Source organism: Orcinus orca, chromosome 12, assembly GCF_937001465.1.
Source record: "Orcinus orca chromosome 12, mOrcOrc1.1, whole genome shotgun sequence".
NCBI classification, from domain to species: Eukaryota; Metazoa; Chordata; class Mammalia; order Artiodactyla; family Delphinidae; genus Orcinus; species Orcinus orca.
In genome coordinates this window covers 42,973,015-42,992,567 of record NC_064570.1, presented here as the reverse complement: position 1 = coordinate 42,992,567, position 19,553 = coordinate 42,973,015, and the positions used below count along the sequence as shown (strand labels likewise).

The window sequence follows — 19,553 nt, the reverse complement described above, 5'->3', positions numbered from 1 at the left end:
ATTCACCCAGTCTGTGTCTTTTGGTGGGAGCATTTAATCCATTTACATTTAAGGTAATTATCGATATGTATGTTCCTATTCCCATTTTCTTAATTGTTTTGGGTTTGTTATTGTAGGTCTTTTCCTTCTCTTGTGTTTCTTGTCTAGAGAAGATCCTTTAGCATTTGTTGTAAAGCTGGTTTGGTGGTGCTGAACTCTCTCTGCTTTTGCTTGTCTGTAAAGGTTTTAATTTCTCCATCAAATCTGAATGAGTTCCTTGCTGGGTAGAGTAATCTTGGTTGTAGGTTTTTCTCCTTCATCACTTTAAATATGTCCTGCCAGTCCCTTCTGGCTTGCAGAGTTTCTGCTGAAAGATCAGCTGTTAACCTTATGGGTTTTCCCTTTTTTGTTATTTGTTGTTTTTCCCTTGCTGCTTTTAATATGTTTTCTTTGTATTTAATTTTTGACAGTTTGATTAATATGTGTCTTGGCATGTTTCTCCTTGGATTTATCCTGTATGGGACTCTCTGTGCTTCGTGGGCTTGATTAACTATTTCTTTCCCATATTAGGGAAGTTTTCAACTATAATCTCTTCAAATATTTTCTCAGTCCCTTTCTTTTTCTCTTCTTCTTCTGGAACCCCTATAATTCGAATGTTGGTGCATTTAATGTTGTCCCAGAGGTCTCTGAGACTGTCCTCAGTTCTTTTCATTCTTTTTTCTTTATTCTGCTCTGCAGTAGTTATTTCCACTATTTTATCTTCCAGGTCACTTATCCGTTCTTCTGCCTCAGTTATTCTGCTATTGATCCCATCTAGAGTATTTTTAATTTCATTTGTTGTGTTGTTCATTGTTGCTTGTTTCATCTTTAGTTCTTCTAGGTCCTTGTTAGATGTTTCTTGCATTTTCTCTATTCTATTTCCAAGATTTTGGATCATCTTTACTATCATTATTCTGAATTCTTTTTCAGGTAGACTGCCTATTTCCTCTTCATTTGTTAGGTCTGGTGGGTTTTTATCTTGCTCCTTCATCTGCTGTGTGTTTTTCTGTCTTCTCATTCTTCTTATGTTACTGTATTTGGGGTCTCCTTTTTGCAGCCTGCATTTTCATAGTTCCTGTTGTTTTTGGTGTCTGTCCCCAGTGGCTAAAATTGTTTCAGTGGGTTGTGTAGGCTTCCTGGTGGAGGGGACTAGTGCCTGTGTTCTTGTGGATGAGGCTGGATCTTGTCTTTCTGGTGGGCAGGTCCACGTCTGGTGTTGTGTTTTGGGGTGTCTTTGGACTTATTATGATTTTAGGCAGGCTCTCTGCTAATGGGTGGGGTTGTGTTCCTGTCTTGCTAGTGGTTTGTCATAGGGTGTCCAGCACTGTAGCTTGCTGGTCGTTGAGTGGATCTGGCTCTTAGTGCTAAGATGGAGATCTCTGGGAGAGCTTTTGCCGTTTGATATTACGTGGAGCTGGGAGGTCTCTGTGGACCAATGTCCTGAACTTGGCTCTCTCACCTCAGAGGCTCAGGCCTGACATCCAGCTGGAGCACAAAACCTTGTCAGCCACAGGGCTCAGAAGAAAAGGGAGAAAAGAAAGAAAGAAAGAATAAAATAAAACAGAGTTATTAAAATAAAAAAAGAAAGAAGAGAGCAACCAAACCAAAAAACAAATCCACCAATGATAACAAGTACTAAAAACTATGCAAAATAATAATAATAATGACAGACAGAACCCTAGGACAAATGGCAAAAGCAAAGCTATACAGACAAAATCACACAAAGAAGCATACACATATACACTCACAAAAAGAGAAAAAGGAAAAAAAATATATATATATTAAAAACAAAAAGAAAGAGAGCAACCAAATCAATAAACAAATCTACCAATGATAATAAGCTCTAAATACTAAACTAAGATAAACATAAAACCATAAACAAATTAGATGCAGAAAGCAATCCCCAAGTCTACAGTTGCTCCCAAAGTCCACCACCTCAACTTTGGGATGATTCGTTGTGTATTCAGGTATTCCACAGATGCAGGGTACATGAAGTTGATTGTGGAGATTTAATCTGCTGCTCCTGAGGCTGCTGGGAGAGATTTCCCTTTTTCTTCTTTGTTCTCACAGCTCCCAGGGGCTCAGCTTTGGATTTGGCTCTGCCTCTGTGTGTAGGTCACCTGAGGGCGCCTGTTCTTCACTCAGAAAGGACGGGGTTAAAGGAGCAGCTGATCTGGGGGCTCTGGTTCGCTCAGGTGGGGGGGGGAGGAAGGGGTACAGAATGCGGGGTGCGCCTGTGGCGGCAGAGGCCGGTGTGACGTTGCACCAGCCTGAGGCACACGGTGTGTTCTCCTGGAGAAGTTGTCTGTGGATCACGGGACCCTGGCAGTGGCAGGCTGCACAGGCTCCCGGGAGGGGAGGTTAGGATGGTGACCTGTGCTCACACACAGGCTTCTTGGTGGCTGCAGCAGCAGCCTTAGCATCTCATGCCCGTCTCTGGTGTCTGTGCTGATAGCCGCGGCTCGCGCCCATCTCTGGAGCTCGTTTAGGCGGTGCTCTGAATCCCCTCTCCTTGCGCACTCCAAAACAATGGTCTCTTGCTTCTTAGGCAGTTCCAGAGTTTTTCCCAGACTCCCTCCGGCTAGCTGTGGCGCACTAGCCCCCTTCAGGCTGTGTTCACGCAGTCAACCCCAGTCCTCTCCCTGGGATCTGACCTTCGAAGCCCGAGCCTCAGCTCCTGGCCCCCACCTGCCCCGGGGGGTGAGCAGACAAGCCTCTCAGGCTGGTGAGTGCTGGTCGGCACCGATCCTCTGCGCAGGCATCTCTCCGCTTTGCCCTCCACACCCCTATTGCTGCGCTCTCCTCCATGGCTCCAAAGCTTCCCCCACCCACCCACCCTCTGTCTCCACCAGTGAAGGGGCTTCCTAGTGTGTGGAAACTTTTCCTCCTTCACAGCTACCTCCCAGAAGTGCAGGTCTCATCCCTATTCTTTTGTCTCTGTTTTTCCTTTTGCCCTATGCAGGTACGTGGGGAGTTTCTTGCCTTTTGGGAGGTCTGAGGTCTTCTGACAGCATTCAGTAGGTGTTCTGTAGGAGTCGTTCCACATGTAGATGTATTTTTGATGTATTTGTGGGGAGGAAGGTGATCTCCACGTCTTACTCCTCCACCATCTTGAAGGTCTCCCCCCCAACATATATTTTTAACAGGTGGGAAGAATAGTCAGAATGGGGAAAGAGGCCATATTTGAAGTGATAACAGCTTAGACTTTTTCAGAAGTGAGGAAAGCTATAGGTCCTCAGACTGAAGAACATACAAAGTCCTTAGCGGAAAAAATAAAAATAGATAGTGATGGAAGTCTAATATGCATCTCACATTCAGTATATCTGAAATAGAGGACTTGACATATTTTGCCTGTCATGCCTATCAGTTCTTTCCCCAGCCTTAGACATCTCAACAAATGGCAGCACCATCCACCTAGGTGCTCAAAGCAAAAACCCAGGCGTTTTGATGTCATTCTTCCTTTTTCTCTCCTCTTCCCACATTGAATTTACCACAAAATTCTATCCTTTTGACCCCCCAATACATCTCAAATTGCTAACCATTTCTCCATCTCTATATGACACCATCTTATTTAGGGTACATGCATTAATTATTCAAAATGAAAGGTGAATTGGAGAGAGGCAAGAGAGACAGAGTAAGACCATTTAAAAGATACTGCAATAAACTAGGCAACAGATGGTGGTTATTTCAGACCAGGGTGATATCAAGAGAGATGGTGAGGAGTGGTCCAATTGTGCATATAGTCTTAAGTGGAGTCAACAGGATTGCTGGTATATAACGACTTACTCATGAGCAGTTGGAAAGATAATAAAATAGTGAGTGCCTGAGCAAGGCCATTTCAGATGGGGTGGTCACGGAAGCGCTCACTGAGAAGAAGGAGAATGAGTCAGCTACAGTAAGGCCAAGAGAAGGAAGGAAAGCCTAGAGAGAATAAAGGGTCTGACGCCTTAAAAAACAAAAAAGAACTAGTGTGGCTGAAGCATAAGGAACCAAGGGAAGATGGTATGAAACACGGAGGGTCCAGGTAGTATCAAAATCCAATCTATCGTTTAGGAGCTAGAGAATCACCAACTGGGTAGACAGTCATTTTATCTAGGATAGGTTAAAAACAAGAGATGACTGAATTTCTTTATTTCTATGTTTAAGTGTTCAGCCCAGCAAACATTTAAGAAATTTTCCATTTGATGAGAATAATTTCAAAGCATAAGCTCTTTGCTGAGCCAACAGAAATGAGTAGACATGTATATAACATCAGTAAGCTCAGAAGACCAAGTCCCTGTGTGAAATATTGGGCTCAAATACCCTTGAAAACCTGAGAAGTAAAGAAGAGCAGGACCATAGGTCTAGGCAGAATGGTCATTGGCTAAATGTGCCTAGAGAGTGAAGACGGATCCAGGCAAACTATTCTGTGTGATGTGGCTGCCAAAATCTATTTCCAACTCTGGCTGTGTTACTGAAATGCAGTGTTCAAAAACAAAGAGGTTATAATCGCACTCTAAGGGACTCAGTTGCAGGTATCACAATGAAGAGGGACACTGATAAACTGGAGTGTGTCCAGAGGAGAGCTCAAAATAGAGGAAAGCTGTTAGGGATGGAGAAATTAAGAGTAGAGAAAAGATGACTCACAGAGGAGTATCAGGTATCTCCCAATATTTGTGGGGCTGCTCTTCATGGCAAAAAGTGATCAGCAGATGAAAGAATCTGGGGAAGCAAGAAGCAAAATTAGACAGTAATTAGCTCTTAATTCCCCTCTAGAAACTACATATTGGAGATGACAAGGAAAGGGCTTATACACAGGATACAGGCAAACTAGCCCGCCTTGGTCATCATTTCCAACTTTTGCACTTCTAACTATTTCATGATTCTATGCAATAGCTAACTGAGTTCACGATTTAAGGAATGATGTAGTCTGGATAACTTTCATACAACAAAGTTCTTCCTGTGCAGATTTTAACCATGTTATAAACTGTTATTTTTGTTTTTGCTTATCTTATAAATGGAAACAAACTTCTGTCCCTCCTGTCCATATAGTTAATTTGTTGACTCAAATTTCCATGAACAATGCTGTTTCCAGTATGATAAATATACGCAGGTGGCTTAAGGTGTCTGAGATGAAATTGTTCTTACATTGAGAAAACAGCAATAATCCCCCAAAGGAGAACAAAGCTCATAATCCTTCTTAAAATTCACAAGTCTATCTTTACTTTAAAGAGGTACTCACCCTTTTGGCTGACGCTATCACTGCAAAGCAGGCGATGATTGTGAGTCCGATCATTATGTAACAAGCTTTCACTCGCGCTTTGTTTCTTGCAGCATCTATCGTTTCTGGCCTAAACCAAGATGTGTATTCTGTTAATTATATTAAAGCAATATGATTTTCTGACTGGCATAATAAACAATGATTTTTTATGTAAATATTCCAAAAGTGTCCCTGAATGCAAATGGCAGATGTGAAATATTTCCAAATGCTAGCCCATTATCTTACCGATTTCAAGTTAACAGGTATTTATTCAGGTCCTAAATAATGTTAGCTACTATGAAATGACAATGCAGTATATTTGGTTTCTAACTGTTCAAAATATAACTACTGGAGATTATGACCTGACTCTCCATTATTTTTGTTTCACTGACTGGGATAAAAGTAAGAATTAATGCCTATGTATGTCTATGACTCATGTTCATTTGGCCCCTGTGTTATTAAGTGGGCTTTGTTTTCAGTTTTGAACAGGTTGTTTCTGAAAACTTATTTTCATCATTTTGGTTTTTCACTAGCCTCCAAATCTCTTCTTGCCCCCTCCCATCCTGACTCCATTAAAGAGACTATTTTACATTTTGTGAAGATGACTCTTATTATACTGCTATTATACATTATATATTTTGTGAGAATGTCTATTAGGGTGTTTCCTTCGTGGCTCTGCATGAAGTTTTCAAAAGAAGTGATCAAAATCACAATGATTTGTTGAAGAAAAGACAAACACACCTTCATTTTCTTATTATTATTCTGACATTTTATATGCTTACTTGAATACTGCATAGTCTTATTTATTAATAAAGTTATATGCAAGTTATCCAGATTTTAGCAAAGTAGTGTTACAAAAGTAATCATGCCTGTAGGCCTTTATGATAAAATAAATTTTAACAATTTGCAGTAACATGAAGTGGCAGTTTATAAATACATACAATTAAAGAATGACTTTTGAGAATGTATTCAGCAGTATTTTTTATCTTTGTCAAGTTTAAATAGAATGTAGTCACATAAAAAAAGAATTCCAGGAAGACAATTTGCAATTCTTCTTAAAAATGAAAATTTTTTTCTTTAACTTTCCACTAGTTGAAAGAACACAGAAAACCAATATCTAGCCTGCTTTCCTCAGATTTTAGGCAGATTAATGTAAGTTTGAAGGTAGTTGTCAACAGATGAATTTTAGCACATTATTAGATTATACTTGTTGTTGACTTTTGTTCCATATGGAACCTGAAAGATCTGATCTTTTTTACCCATCCATCTGGCTTTGAACAGCTATACCAAATTAGTTTAACACTGAAAAGAAAAGAAAAAGTACAGTCATTATTAAATATCATTAGTGTAAATTAGTTTAACACTGAAAAGAAAAGAAAAAGTACAGTTATTATTAAATATCATTAGTGTATGGTCCAAAAATTATAGGTCACTTAATTATATGTCCATTAAAAGCATAAAAATGAAAGCTGTTTATATTGTAAATCTAACACTTAGCTTAGGAGGCATAGCTCTCCTAAATAGCAATGCTTTTAAAAAATTATAGAAAATAATAAAATATTCAAATACTTTCATGTTTTCAACCCAAAACTACAATACTTTTTCTAGGCACCTTGCTCAAAGTTAAATTCTTCTGTTTATAATATTTCTTTTTATTTTATTTTATTTTGGCTGCGTTGGGTCTTCATTGCTGCGTGCATGATTTCTCTAGTTGTGGTAATCCAGGGAGACTCTTTGCTGTGATGCGTGGGCTTCTCATTGCGATGGCTTCTCTCGTTGCAGAGCATGGGCTCCAGGCACGCGGGATTCAGTAGTTGTGGCACGCAGGCTCAGTAGTTGTGGCTCACGGGCTCTAGAGCGCAGGCTCAGTAGTTGTGGCGCATGGGCCCAGTTGCTCTGTGGCACGTGGGACCTTCTCAGACCAGGGCTCCAACCTGTGTCCCCTGCATTGGCAGGCGGATTCTTAACCACTGTGCCACCAGGGAAGCCCTATAATATTTCTTTTGACTGTGATCCTGGGGAAATTAAATTATTTCTGTAAAATGGGTCTCTTCACATATGCAGCCATGCTAAAATGGATCTAGGTTCTCTTGACAAGCATTAATTTACAATAATGCAGGTTCTTTACATTTTTGATTACTCTGTTGTGTAGCACTAGAATTCAAAATCCAAAAACACTGAGCATGGTCTTTTTAAGCTTTTCTGGGGCTAATTTCTTCTTTGGGCTAAGTCTTTAGTTTAGAGGCTATAGATCTCAAGGAAAACAAAATTTGCTTTATAATATTAAAAAACATCTTCGTGGTTGAATAAATGCTGAAAATAGAATTCAAATTCCATGTTATTTCAAATTCCATGTCCATTCCTCATTAAATAATTTGATACAAGAAAGGAATAAAAATGTTTGAGAATTCATTATTGAATGAACATTTCCCACCTTATTTTGTTTTCCATTTATTTGAGATGCTTTTGGTGACTAATAAATTAACAATCAATAAAAGTGTAGGCAATATGCACAGCACAAGATGTAGGCCCAGTTTCCATTATCCATTCTAATAGGCATTGATTACATCATATAAATATAATATTTGAACATCTGAAATCTTTATTTGATTTTATAGTTCTAGTCTCCCGTTTTTTTTTGAGATCAGTTCAAAAAGTAGTAGATTGATGTTATCCTTAGTTTCCTTCCTTCCCCTTGTAACCACTGCCTTGTAAAATTCCCGGAAGATTTTTGGCCTTTGCATAAGCTGAAGCTGTAGAAAGATGGTTTTTACAGGTTACATTTACTTTTTTAAAAAAAATATATTAAATTTACCCTGGAGTTGAAGTTGTCAGCTTAAGTTTTATTAAGCGAATCTCTGTCCTGGGTTTGGGATGATGAAGAGGCCAGCGACGCTGATGCGCCGTGGGTCCCAGTCCGAGTAAACCCGTACTCAAGAGGGCTGCAGGACCGCGTACACCTGACATCTCCCACCCCAGAAGAGGAGGTCACATGGATGTGGCTTCTTCCCAGAGACTCTCTAGCCACCCCTCGAGCCATGATGCTTCCTTGGGTGCTTCAGGGAGCCGCCCTCCCCTCCCAGGCCAGAGCCCTTCTCCCTCTCAGCCACCCGGGTGCACGCAAGGCCGGTGCCTTCCGTTTGGCCTAAGTATACTCCACTGTCTCATGGCCCGGAGCTCGCTGGGGGCGGGCATCTAAGCGACGGTGGAAGTGCCCACTGAACTTCTGGATTTTCACCCGACTTCAAGAATCTTTCTGTAAGCTTAGCTTAGCTCCCACAGCCCAATCACGGAGCCTGGCATTTAACCGCACTCGGGGGGCGTGGGTAAATTCCTTAAGGTGGTAGGTGTTATTGTGAAGACCTGTATGGCTCCGCGGCCGCCTCCGCTCCAGGGTGCGCATTGGTCGGGAAGTGGATGGACCCCGAGACCCCCAGGCCCGGCGCCGACCCTGCCGGGCGCACGCAACCCGGGCCGGGCACAGGCCACACTTACGGAGTCCGAGGCGGGATCTCCTCCATCTTTGTGAAACGCCCGGTCCACAGCAGGATTTCCCTGTCTAATTGCGACGGCTTGTGCTCGGCGGGGACCCTATGGGCCTTCCCTGCTGCGACAGCGACAGGGATGTACGGAGGCACCGAGAGACGGCACAGATACCAGTGCACGCTCACGCCTCCGTCCCCCAGCCCCGGCTCCTCGTCCGCCTCTCCGCGGACCCCTCCCTCCCAGGCCGTTCCCAGTCCCTGCTCACAGGAGCCTGGGGGCTCTGAGCCGCCGGGGGCCCAGCCGCTGGAGTACTGGGGGTGACCGGGGGGGCCGGAGAGACGTGACGGGCAGCCGCGCGGCTTCTGGGGGAGCTCCCGGGGCGCAGCGGGGGATGCGCCCCAGGCGGAGGTGCAGGAGGCGCCCGACGTTGGCGAGCAAGCTGCGCCCTGGTCTCCCGGCCGAAACCCAGCCGGAGCCAGGGACCGAGCTCCCGGGACGCCTGCCCCGCCCCGCGCAGCTACCAGGGGAGCCCCGGATGCGCAGCCGGAGTCTGTCGTGCGCCTCCTGGGTTCCCGGACTGCGCCCCCAGCCGGCGACCCGGGACGGGGGCTGAGACGGTCGCCAGGCGGGGCCCGGTAGCGACCTGACGGCGGGACTACTTTCCCCCTGAGGCAGCTCCGTGCCGCTCGTGTTAAAGGCGTTTCTTGGTGTGGAGTAGAAACGAGTTTCCGTCAGAGCTTTTTAGGTTCCACTGTTTGGTGCCCAGGAGAATAAATCTAAACTCTCTCCTCCAGAGAAGGGCAACAGTCAGGCCTTCAAGTTCAGGTCGCTTCAGATGTTTACCAAGTAAGTGTCAGGACTTTCAACGAACTTCTGATTTTCCCATGAAGAGGTTTTTTGAAGTTAGCTCTTCACCCCACTCTCCACTCCCGTCCTTTTCTCTTTTCCAGGTAAAACGACCTCAGTTCCTACCACTGGTTTTCTCCACCTCTTTATTTCTTAGACCACAAACTCTTCAAACTCCCTTCAAAATGAGCTTTTTTTCTATCTTCCCTCTCAAAAAGAGGGGAGAATCCACTTTTCTCTGGTATCTAAATGGGAACAGGGACTCCGAGAAAGGGCTTGTAGGAAAGCTGGCTACTCCGAAGGAATCTACCTGGTCTACTTCCTCACATTCCAGGGACAACAGACCCCAGCCACGTTAAAGTGCTCTCCAGGACCCAGCCCCAGGCTAGCGTACCCTCCTCCTTACTGTCTCAGAGGTCCCTTCCCAACACAGACACTGCCCTACTTTTAGTTGGATCCCCACATATTTCTTTCCTTCCTAACTAGACTGTCCAGGCTCTTGAAGGCAAGATCTCTGTAACTCTGCGTCTTTCACATAATGGCGTTTTAACAAAAGAGGACAGATTCATATCTCAGTAAAGAAATATGCATTTAGAGACACAATGGTGGAAGGAACCATGAGCTTTGCCTTCACACTAAGGTTTAATCCCCTAATTTGTGATTTAAGGGTTGCACAATTATAAGCAAATCATTTAAGTCATTTGTCTTGGTCTCATTTGTAAAATAAGAGTTGCTTCCTTTCAAGTTCGTTCATGCAACAACTACAAAAAAAACCCTACTCTATGCCAGCGACTTCTCAGATCTGGGTATAGAGCAGTGAACAATGTCAAGTGGGGATTAGTAGATGAAGAAAAAAAAAGCAGGATGAAAAAAAGTAAGCAGGCATGGGGGTGGACGCTATTTAAAAAGGATGGTTAGAGATGCCCCTCTAAATGTGCCTGGTACGTTCATAACACTTCAAAGATGTTTCTTTCCCTTCACATTCTTTAACTAGTCCCCAAACACAAGGGCATTTTAATTCATGAAATCTCTTGTAGGGAACTGTAGGAGGCAATGAGCTCCCTAAGGGTGTAGCTGAAACATTGGCACTTAGTAGATACTTAATTTTAATCTGTTAAATAGATGAAAAAATGAATGAAAATCTTCAATAATGAAATAGACTCTATCTGGGCTAGTTTAAGAAAAGACTGAATACTTGAGGACATGCTGCATGATGAACAGAATGAATTCCTACCTGAAAAAGTACGTTGCCATAGATAATATTTGATGGTTGCAGGAATATGCTACTTGAAATTCTCCCATTATTCAAATGTGTTGTTTTCTCCTTTAATATTTTATTTTTCTTCACATCACTGAAAATACCCATAGAGCTAGAGAAAAACATCTGTGTGAAACAGCCAATCAGTAATATTATATATTACTGTAATATTATAATATATTATAATTTTATATATATAATAACCAAGGAATATTAAACTAACTAAATAAGTTTATTTCCCTGGAGAGAACCAAACGTCAGGTATCTACACATGGTTTTCTCTCTCAAGCTTCTCTAGCATTGCAGAACCACAGGGCAAGAGAATCGTGGCTTATGTCATGAGAGAAAGAACAGTTTGCATTCTGTCTCTGTTCCTGATGCAATTAAAATATCACTATTCGGCAGTGTTCTACATTAAAAAAAAAACACAGTTGCATGAGAGATGTTTTCTTTAGCTCTAGAGTTGGAACAACAACCAAACAAAAACAAAAACAAAAACTCGAATCAACTTCTAATAGAAGAAAAACTAATTATATTCCTTTCTTTCTTTCTTTTAAACCAGGACAGTTCGTTTGTTCATTGAACAAATGTTCATTAAATGTCTCCTATGTGCTGGCTACTGTTCTGGGCTCTGAGGTTACAGCATAGCAGGTAAGCATACAAAAATCTTTGCTCCTCACAGAGTTTATTATTAATCCACAGTGGTTTCAGTTTACACGTTCTGTACTATGTTATTTCTCAGTCCAATGGTTCATCTAATTTGCATATACTATTTTCAATTTTGTTCCTTCAAGGCTTGTTTTGATTAGTATGGCTTATGTTCCCATCTCCTACAGTTAATTTACTTACTTCTTAAGGTATACTGCTATAGCTAGGAATAATTTTTAAATAAAGTGATTTCATAGATTAAGTGGAAAGTGTGGTAACTTAAAAATTATTATTATTTTTTATTGTTGAAAGCTAGTGTGTGCTCTGCACTGGGCTAAGGCAGGAAATGCAAAGATTGCTGTAGTCCCCAAGAAGTTCCCAGTCTGGCTGGCACTATATTCCCTCATCAGAAAATGCCTTGCTTCCAAAGGAGGAGCTGGGAGGGAGCTTAACTAACTTGCTTTCCCATCCCCTACTAGTCTCTCTGTAGGGAAAGTTACTAAAGTGACAGTTTCCCTGCAGACCCAGCTTACAGTGGCCTCCAGTGGTTCCGGCAACCTTATCAAGTAGGTGGTCCAGGCAAGCGCCTAATTACCTGCCAGGTACTAAGCATGTGCTGAGGACACCAGCAAAAGCTCAAAATGAGATCTTAAACCCCCCAAAAAAAGATCTATATACAGCTCTTCATGTTATTCCTTTTAAATCCCATTTTCATTGCTGTAGTTCAGTATTTTATTCTCTCTCAACCGTCTATTGTAATGACCTCCAAAGTATTTTCCTCATCTCTGGTCAGTTCTTTCTCCAATCCTTTCTCTGCCTAGCTTCCAGAGATAGTTTTCTAAAACATGGATGTTATCGTAAAAAACTTTCATGGCGCCAATCTCTTTCCTATTTTTTTTCCTAACCCTACATCCCTATCCACAGACTACAGAAACGACCTGAAAAAATATTATAATGAGGCAGGGAGGACTCTTTCAAAGTCTTCTGCTTTGATATTTTGCATAGTCTGGTTCAAATCTATGCCCTTGTCATATCCCTAGACGTTTAAAATGTCACTAAGCACAGGTAGGTAAGTTACATTGAATTACTCTGTGCTAATAGTGATGCACAACAACTATCAATTAACATCACAGTTTAGTTCTGGCTTGTATAGCTGGGTAGGCACTGTGTGTGCGACCAGCGCTCATCAGGGCATGGCTGAGTTCTGACTGGTTGAGTTGCTTATTGTCCCATTGTTCTAAACATTAGTCTGAAAAAATACATTCAGAAGAAACCAGGTTGGATTAACTGCTCCTACACTGATCAAAACCTTTCATACTTTCAATAATACATAGCTTGTATTTGTTCTAGAAATAGCAAATCTGAAATATATGCATATTTATGAAGTACTATTTATGCAAACTGCCCCCAGGACAGTGAAGAGGCATCTGCAATGGTCATGTCTCTCACATTCGTTGGCTGAAAGGTTATTTTTGTAGCCTACTTGAATGTCTGTTAAGACTCATATATGTCAGATTGTGTGTAATTGCTAATCATTTTTGGTGGAGCATCCTCTGGCTCCCGTGATCAATTTCAAACTCCAAAATTCCTAGTAAGAAGCTTTTTTTTTTTTTTTTTTTTTTTTGCCGTACGCGGGCCCCTCACTGTTGTGGCCTCTCCCGTTGCGGAGCACAGGCTCCGGACGCGCAGGCTCAGCGGCCATGGCTCACGGGCCCAGCCGCTCCGCGGCATGTGGGATCCTCCCGGACAGGGGCACGAACCCGCGTCCCCTGCATCGACAGGCAGACACTCAACCACTGCACCACCAGGGAAGCCCCTAGTAATAATCTTGTATGAAAAAGTGAGGATTTTATGGTCCCCAACACTGAATTTGCTACAGACTTTTCACACTTGAGGCACAATTATGACTTTATGTGCTTCAAATCTGTATCCTGCAATAGCCTTTTATGATGACTTGCCAGTGCTTCTCCAGCTCCGTGTCCCACACCACCCTCCTCATACACGTATAGGGAAGTGGTCTTGCAAAATTAATCCTACCCATTATAAGTGTACAATATAATACCTTACTTATATAGTTACAATTGAAGAAGGGTTGTTATTTCATAATCATGATGTGAATGATGCCACCTTATATTCCCTTAAGACAATTACCTCTTGTCCTACATGCCTTCATACAGTTCTTCAGCTTCCTTCAGCTGCTTGTCTCTCTCTTGGTTTATATGGTCATGTTTTCTTGGAGACAGAGAACTGGCCTATTTGAATGTTTTCCCTATTCAGGAATTTAAAAAATCAACTTATCAAAATAATTTTCTTTTTTCTCTTCTGAACCTTTTTACTTGGGGCTACTCATACCGATTTCTAATTTCCAATGTGAAGTCTAATAATATCTAGGCATAGCTAATTAAGATGACAGAGTCTCAGGTAGTTTTTTTTTCATATTTCTCCTTTCACCACTATCTACAAATGGACACCTAATTATTATTTACTATTTATGATCGTGATAATGAAGATTAACAACAGAATTTGTTAAGGATAATTGGCAGGGCACTAATACCACAAATCATTTAAATTATCAGAGCTCTCCAACAAGAGGTCTGGGTTGGGTAAAAAACCCAAAATCTAGCGAAATTTTTTAAGATTAAAACTGTATAGCCTAGGAGAGAGAATGTTATAGAGGTTAAAAATCAGCTATTATTTGTTCATTATTCCTTCATTCTTTCATTCAACCAGAAAGTGTAGATTAAACACCTTTTCTCAAAAGCTTAGTACTACAAAACATCCAAGAGTTATCCCTGCTAGGCTGTCCAAAAATAAAGCATTAAAAGTATCAAAAACAGCTGTCTCCTTGAATATATACTTGTTATTGGAAGGTCCATGTGTACTTTGACTAAATGCTAACTCTAAAACAAAAGAATTTATGACACTGACAGGGTGAAACACTGATTCAATAACAAAGTTCTGTTTAGATGATGCAAAAAAGGTTAAATAGGAATGGAGGCATAGGTACCTAAATGTTAAGTAGTCTTTACTTCTGTTACAAACATCATGTTCTGAGTTTGAAGTGTTTCCTAGCTTCCTCTAGTAGTCATTTAAAATCTTGAAACCTAGTTCATAAAAAGCTGGACTGCTCTAAGAGTCCATCGAAGCACTTGATAGTTGTGTAAGTGTTTTATTAAAAAATTGAGTTATAAGGCCAGAAGGGAGTGGCATGACATATTTAAAGTGCTTAAAGAAAAAAAAAAAACCAACTATAACCTAGGATTCTCTACCCAGCAAGGTTATCATTCATAATTGAAGGGGAGAGAACAAGCTTCTAGGGCAGGAAAAAACTGAAAGTGTTCATCTATACTAAACTGACCTTACAGAAGTGTAAAGGATCTTCCTTAAGTGAAAAGGGAAAGGCTACAACAAGGAATATTAAATGAATGAATAAATGGTGAAAAAGTTTTTAAATTTTTTGTGAAGATTTTGTTCATATGTATTTATTATAGTTTGAATATTTAGGAAGAAAGAGCAAGTTCTATAAGGGCAATTTCTATACTTTTCCCCAAGGAAAAAAATGTATATAAGTTGAAAATGAGGGATTATTGCCCTGCCAAAATTAAAAGTTGTAATTTTTTTGGAGTCAATTTAAAAGTAACTTCTTCGCTCCTAAGAATATATTTTTACATTACCATTTCTTAATTACTTTATTTGGTAAACTAATAAAAATATATTTTAGTTTAATGCTTGTATTCATTAGTATTGAATTAAGCAGGAACATCTATATAAGTGTTTATCATGAAGCTGTTCTAGAAGTGTTCCATGAGGGTCTTAGTTCCTGTTATACTATTGACCATAAATAAAAAGTAAAAATATAATTGCCCACTAGGTGGCAACAGTATTCCAAATTGTTCTACTAATACACACCTACAGAGTAGGGGAGTTTTCCTAAATTCTCATGATACACATGAAGAGGATGAGTTCTGTTCCTGCCCTCAACTAGCTCACAGTCTGTATTCTGCAGCTCAAATATACGTACTTTCTGTTTTTTTTCATTTCTTTTTGGTCGTTAAAAATTCTAAGCATAGACTATTCTCAAGTATCAGAAGAAAAAGTGGGTTTAATATAGCCATTTTGCCAGTGTGGAGTCTGAGCAAAGTGTTATGTGCTGTGCCTGGAAGCAAATTATGAGCTTAGTGTCACAACCCCCAGTCCCCAAAGGTAAATCTAATAGACATTCTATGATAGTTTTTCTGCTAGAAACATATGTGGTTTCAGGCATTGCTTTTTTTCATGATTTTTCTCAGCCTCCAGACAATTAAATTAATTGTCAGCCTCCAGACAATTAAAACTGGATTAGATAGCAGCTGTGCTTTAGGGCATCCAGTTCACATTTATTACATTTACTTCATAGTCTACTTTCGCCCTAACTAGTAGCAATAGAATTGCAAGTTGATGGGAACAATCTTACTCTTATAATCTGTACATTTCAGTATACTCCATTATGATATTTAAATATATAACATATTATTAAAATAACATTAAAGGGAACATAGAATTATCCCATATTCTCACATCCTGAACACAAATATTTTCTATTTCTCTATGCTTCCTTAGAATCTTTATTAAGTAAAGTACCCATAACATCTAAAATTTTTCACTTATAGATCATAAACCATTTCCATTTTGCAGCCTAATCTTTATATTTATCTTTTTATGTGGCATCTTAATATTTAGTTATAAAGAAGTGTTATAATTTATTTTATTTCTATGGTGGACGTAGGTTGTTTCTAACTTTACCTGTTGTAATTAATTACAGAATATATGATGTTCTGGATGGGCTTTAGTTCAGACATTTTGTTTAATTCTATCTCTAAATATGTACTCTCATATTTTTCAAAACATGTGTTCTGAATTTGATTCCCAACTCCTGTCAAGAACCATGTAAATGTGTGTTTTGTGTGTGTGTGTGTGTGTGTGTGCGTGAGCACACCAACAGTTTTACTCTGGGAAGTTGACTTAAGGAAATAGTTCAAACACACAAAAAATGTCCAAGTAATCCAATGTTATGATGTTTCTTCATATGTTAGCATAACTTTATTTTTGGTAACTAATGCTTTACTTTTTTTTTCTTTTTGCATTTCTGTGACCAAATAACTGACATAGAGTTCATTTGGGGTATAAGTTTTCGATCTAAATCAATTTTCCCTATACAGCACTACAATTATCCCTCCCTGTTTATTAAATAATATTCACTTTCCTGGAATTATGTGATTCTTATTTTACTGAATGCTTAAATTATAATATATAAATGGGTTTATTTGGATTTTAAGATTCCATTTTATTTATGTTTGCTTTTGTTTCAATATTGCATCATTTAATTATTGTTACTTTATCTGGAAGAACTACTGACTCCTGGCAGTTCTCTCACCTTTATCATTATTATTCTCTTTTAGAATGTTCTTTACCACTTACTTTCTATTTTTGTTATATAAAACAGCTTTTCATGATTTTCATTGCAATAATACCAGATCAGCAAATGGGCTGGTTAAGAAATTATTTTTCTTAAAATTTTTATTCTGAAGTAAAACATGCTCATTGTAATTAAAATTCAAACAGTAATAAAACATAGAAAGTGAAAGTCTGCTCAATCATGTACCCTTTAGAGGAAACTAGTATTACCAGTTAGATACTTGTCTTCCCAATCTTTATATATAGTATGTATACAAAAATTATACTATTCTGCAACTGGTTTCCATCATTCACAATAGATGGCAGGGCCTTTTAGTCGCTGTTCGTATAAACTTACTTCACTTTTTCAAGTGGCTGAACAGTCTTTTATTGAACAAATGTACCATAATTTATTTAATGAATTCTTTATAGACATTTAACTTGTTTGAAGTTAAAATTTTTTTATTCTTATAAGGATTTTTACAAGGAATATCATGTATTTCTATGTAGTTGAGAATTTATTTCTGAGGTCTAAATGTTCTATCAGGAGAATTGCTAAGTCAGAGACTGTCTTCAGTTGTGATAGATACTGACAAACCAGGTGTTCTAAATTATTGTTTCATTTACAGAATATAATAATTCCTATTTCCAAACTAGTAAATTTAACAAATTTTGAAGGTCCAAGAATATCTTTTTCTACTTGGGTAAGCACTGTGTGGAACATACCCTTTCCTCTTGTTCTGTATGTGTTTTGACTGACCCACTGGAGAAACAGGTTTATGATTCTAACCTGATACTTGGATGGCTGTAAGATTATTTAATGTATCTCCTTAAAAGTTTAAACATTTTAGGTCAAAGGCATGAAAATAAGTGTTGATATACAACTCTGGAAACCTTTTCTCTCAGTGTATATGGATTTGTATGGTATAGCAGCTAGTTGGGCTGTCTGAATTCACATCAACTTGGCCACCAACAAGCTGTGGACTTTAGGCAAGACACTTAATCTTACTGTTCCTTAAATTCCTCCTTGGTAATAGTTACTGACCTCACAAGATTGTTGTGAAAACAAATAACAACTATGATGAGGATAGTAATAATATTTTCGAATAGTGATTTATAGCTTTCAAAACACATTAACGTGCATTATCTCTGTAGATCTTTATAGTAACCTTATATGGTAGACAGAACAAGCATTTTTATCATCATTTTTTCACATAAGAAAACTAAGCCACAGTTAAGATGTGGTAACAATATCAAGGAACGTTTCTTTGACAAGTTAATGTTACTACCAAGGACAAGGAAACACTTACATAAGAGTTCCTGGCAAATAGTTTCAAGCACTGCTGTGTACGTATGGCATTTCTTCAACGTTCCTGAGGATGTTTCAATGAGGAAAAGCCCAGTCTGTGACCAACTGTTTTCCCTCCGCTTTTCCCACCAAAACTCTTTGTATACAGTTATAGGGAAAAGTTTAATTACTAGAAAATAGAAATATGTGTGTGATTTATAAATGTGTACATGATAAAAGTACTGTGAGTTATTAGACAGCCATTGCCTTTGTATAGCAATTCTCCTCACCCATGCCCAGTGGAAATAAAATAGGCAAGTTTCCTCTTGCCTCGGTCACCACTGGAAGCCTTGGTTATGCATCTAACTTGTACTTCTGTTTTCTCAACTTCCACTAGAGCTTCATTACACGCACTGATTTGGGGCCTTGCACACTAGGTTATTAGGGGTAGCCCCAGAACTCAGTACACACTGGCTCTTAAAGGAGAACAGGAAAAGGACCCTCTCTCATGTGTCTTAGAAGCGTGATTTGTCATTTTCTTGAAGTCTGACCTAACTGATCTCAGATCTTGTTGGTTTCTGCTACCTCCTTGAAATATGTATGGGTGTTTCCATCAGAAAGGAAGCCTTGTCCCTCTTTTCATAGTTGTCAGTCCCTTCCGTTTAGTCCCTAAAAGCCCCACTCAGTTATCTGTCATCCTATCATCTCCCCCACATATAGTGTCTCCCCTACAAAGTCTGGAGATGTCTTGGTAACAGTTAAAAGTAGCACTTCTTGCAGAAATTATAATAGGGAATCCTCTCTATATTTAATAATAAAATGAATCACAGCATGGTTTAAAAAATCCAGCATGAGTTACGGTGTTTAGCAGAGTGCTGGGTTCACAATGTAGTTGTGAGGATGATAGTGATGATAACGAAGACAATGATGAAAGTTTGAGAGCGCAGGAGGATGGCTACGTTTCTGTGTTTCAAGGAAAAAGTACCTTACTTAACTGAAATTTATGACAGGGAAAATTAGAATAAGATAGTGGCTTAAAGCATATCTATGTTCATTCTTTCGTTGAACATACATTTTGAGGGCCTATTATATGCCAGGCACTGTTGCAATTACTGGAGCCACAGTAAGGAATGAAATACAAAATTCCATGCTCTCAGAGGCCTTCTGTTCTAGTTGACAAGATTGACAATAAACAAAATAAAAATAAGCAAAATGTCCAGAATGCTAGATAGTGATAAGTGCTAAGGAGAAAAACTAAAGACAGGAGGGTATAGAAGGAGTATTAGGTTGACAATGCAATTTTATATAAGGTGACCAGGGAAGGCCTCCCTGAGATG

General features: G+C 39.6%; 1 protein-coding gene across 1 annotated transcript; it reads right to left on the bottom strand.

Annotated features, from left to right (window-relative positions):
• Positions 1-2,863: 2,863 nt before the first annotated feature.
• FAM162B (family with sequence similarity 162 member B) lies at positions 2,864-10,891 on the bottom strand. Its single transcript, XM_033418580.2, is given in 5 exon segments — positions 2,864-4,719; positions 5,240-5,348; positions 8,753-9,075; positions 9,077-9,446; positions 10,824-10,891. Coding segments are annotated over 5 exon segments (903 nt in total). The 3' UTR covers positions 2,864-4,686.
• Positions 10,892-19,553: the final 8,662 nt, after the last annotated feature.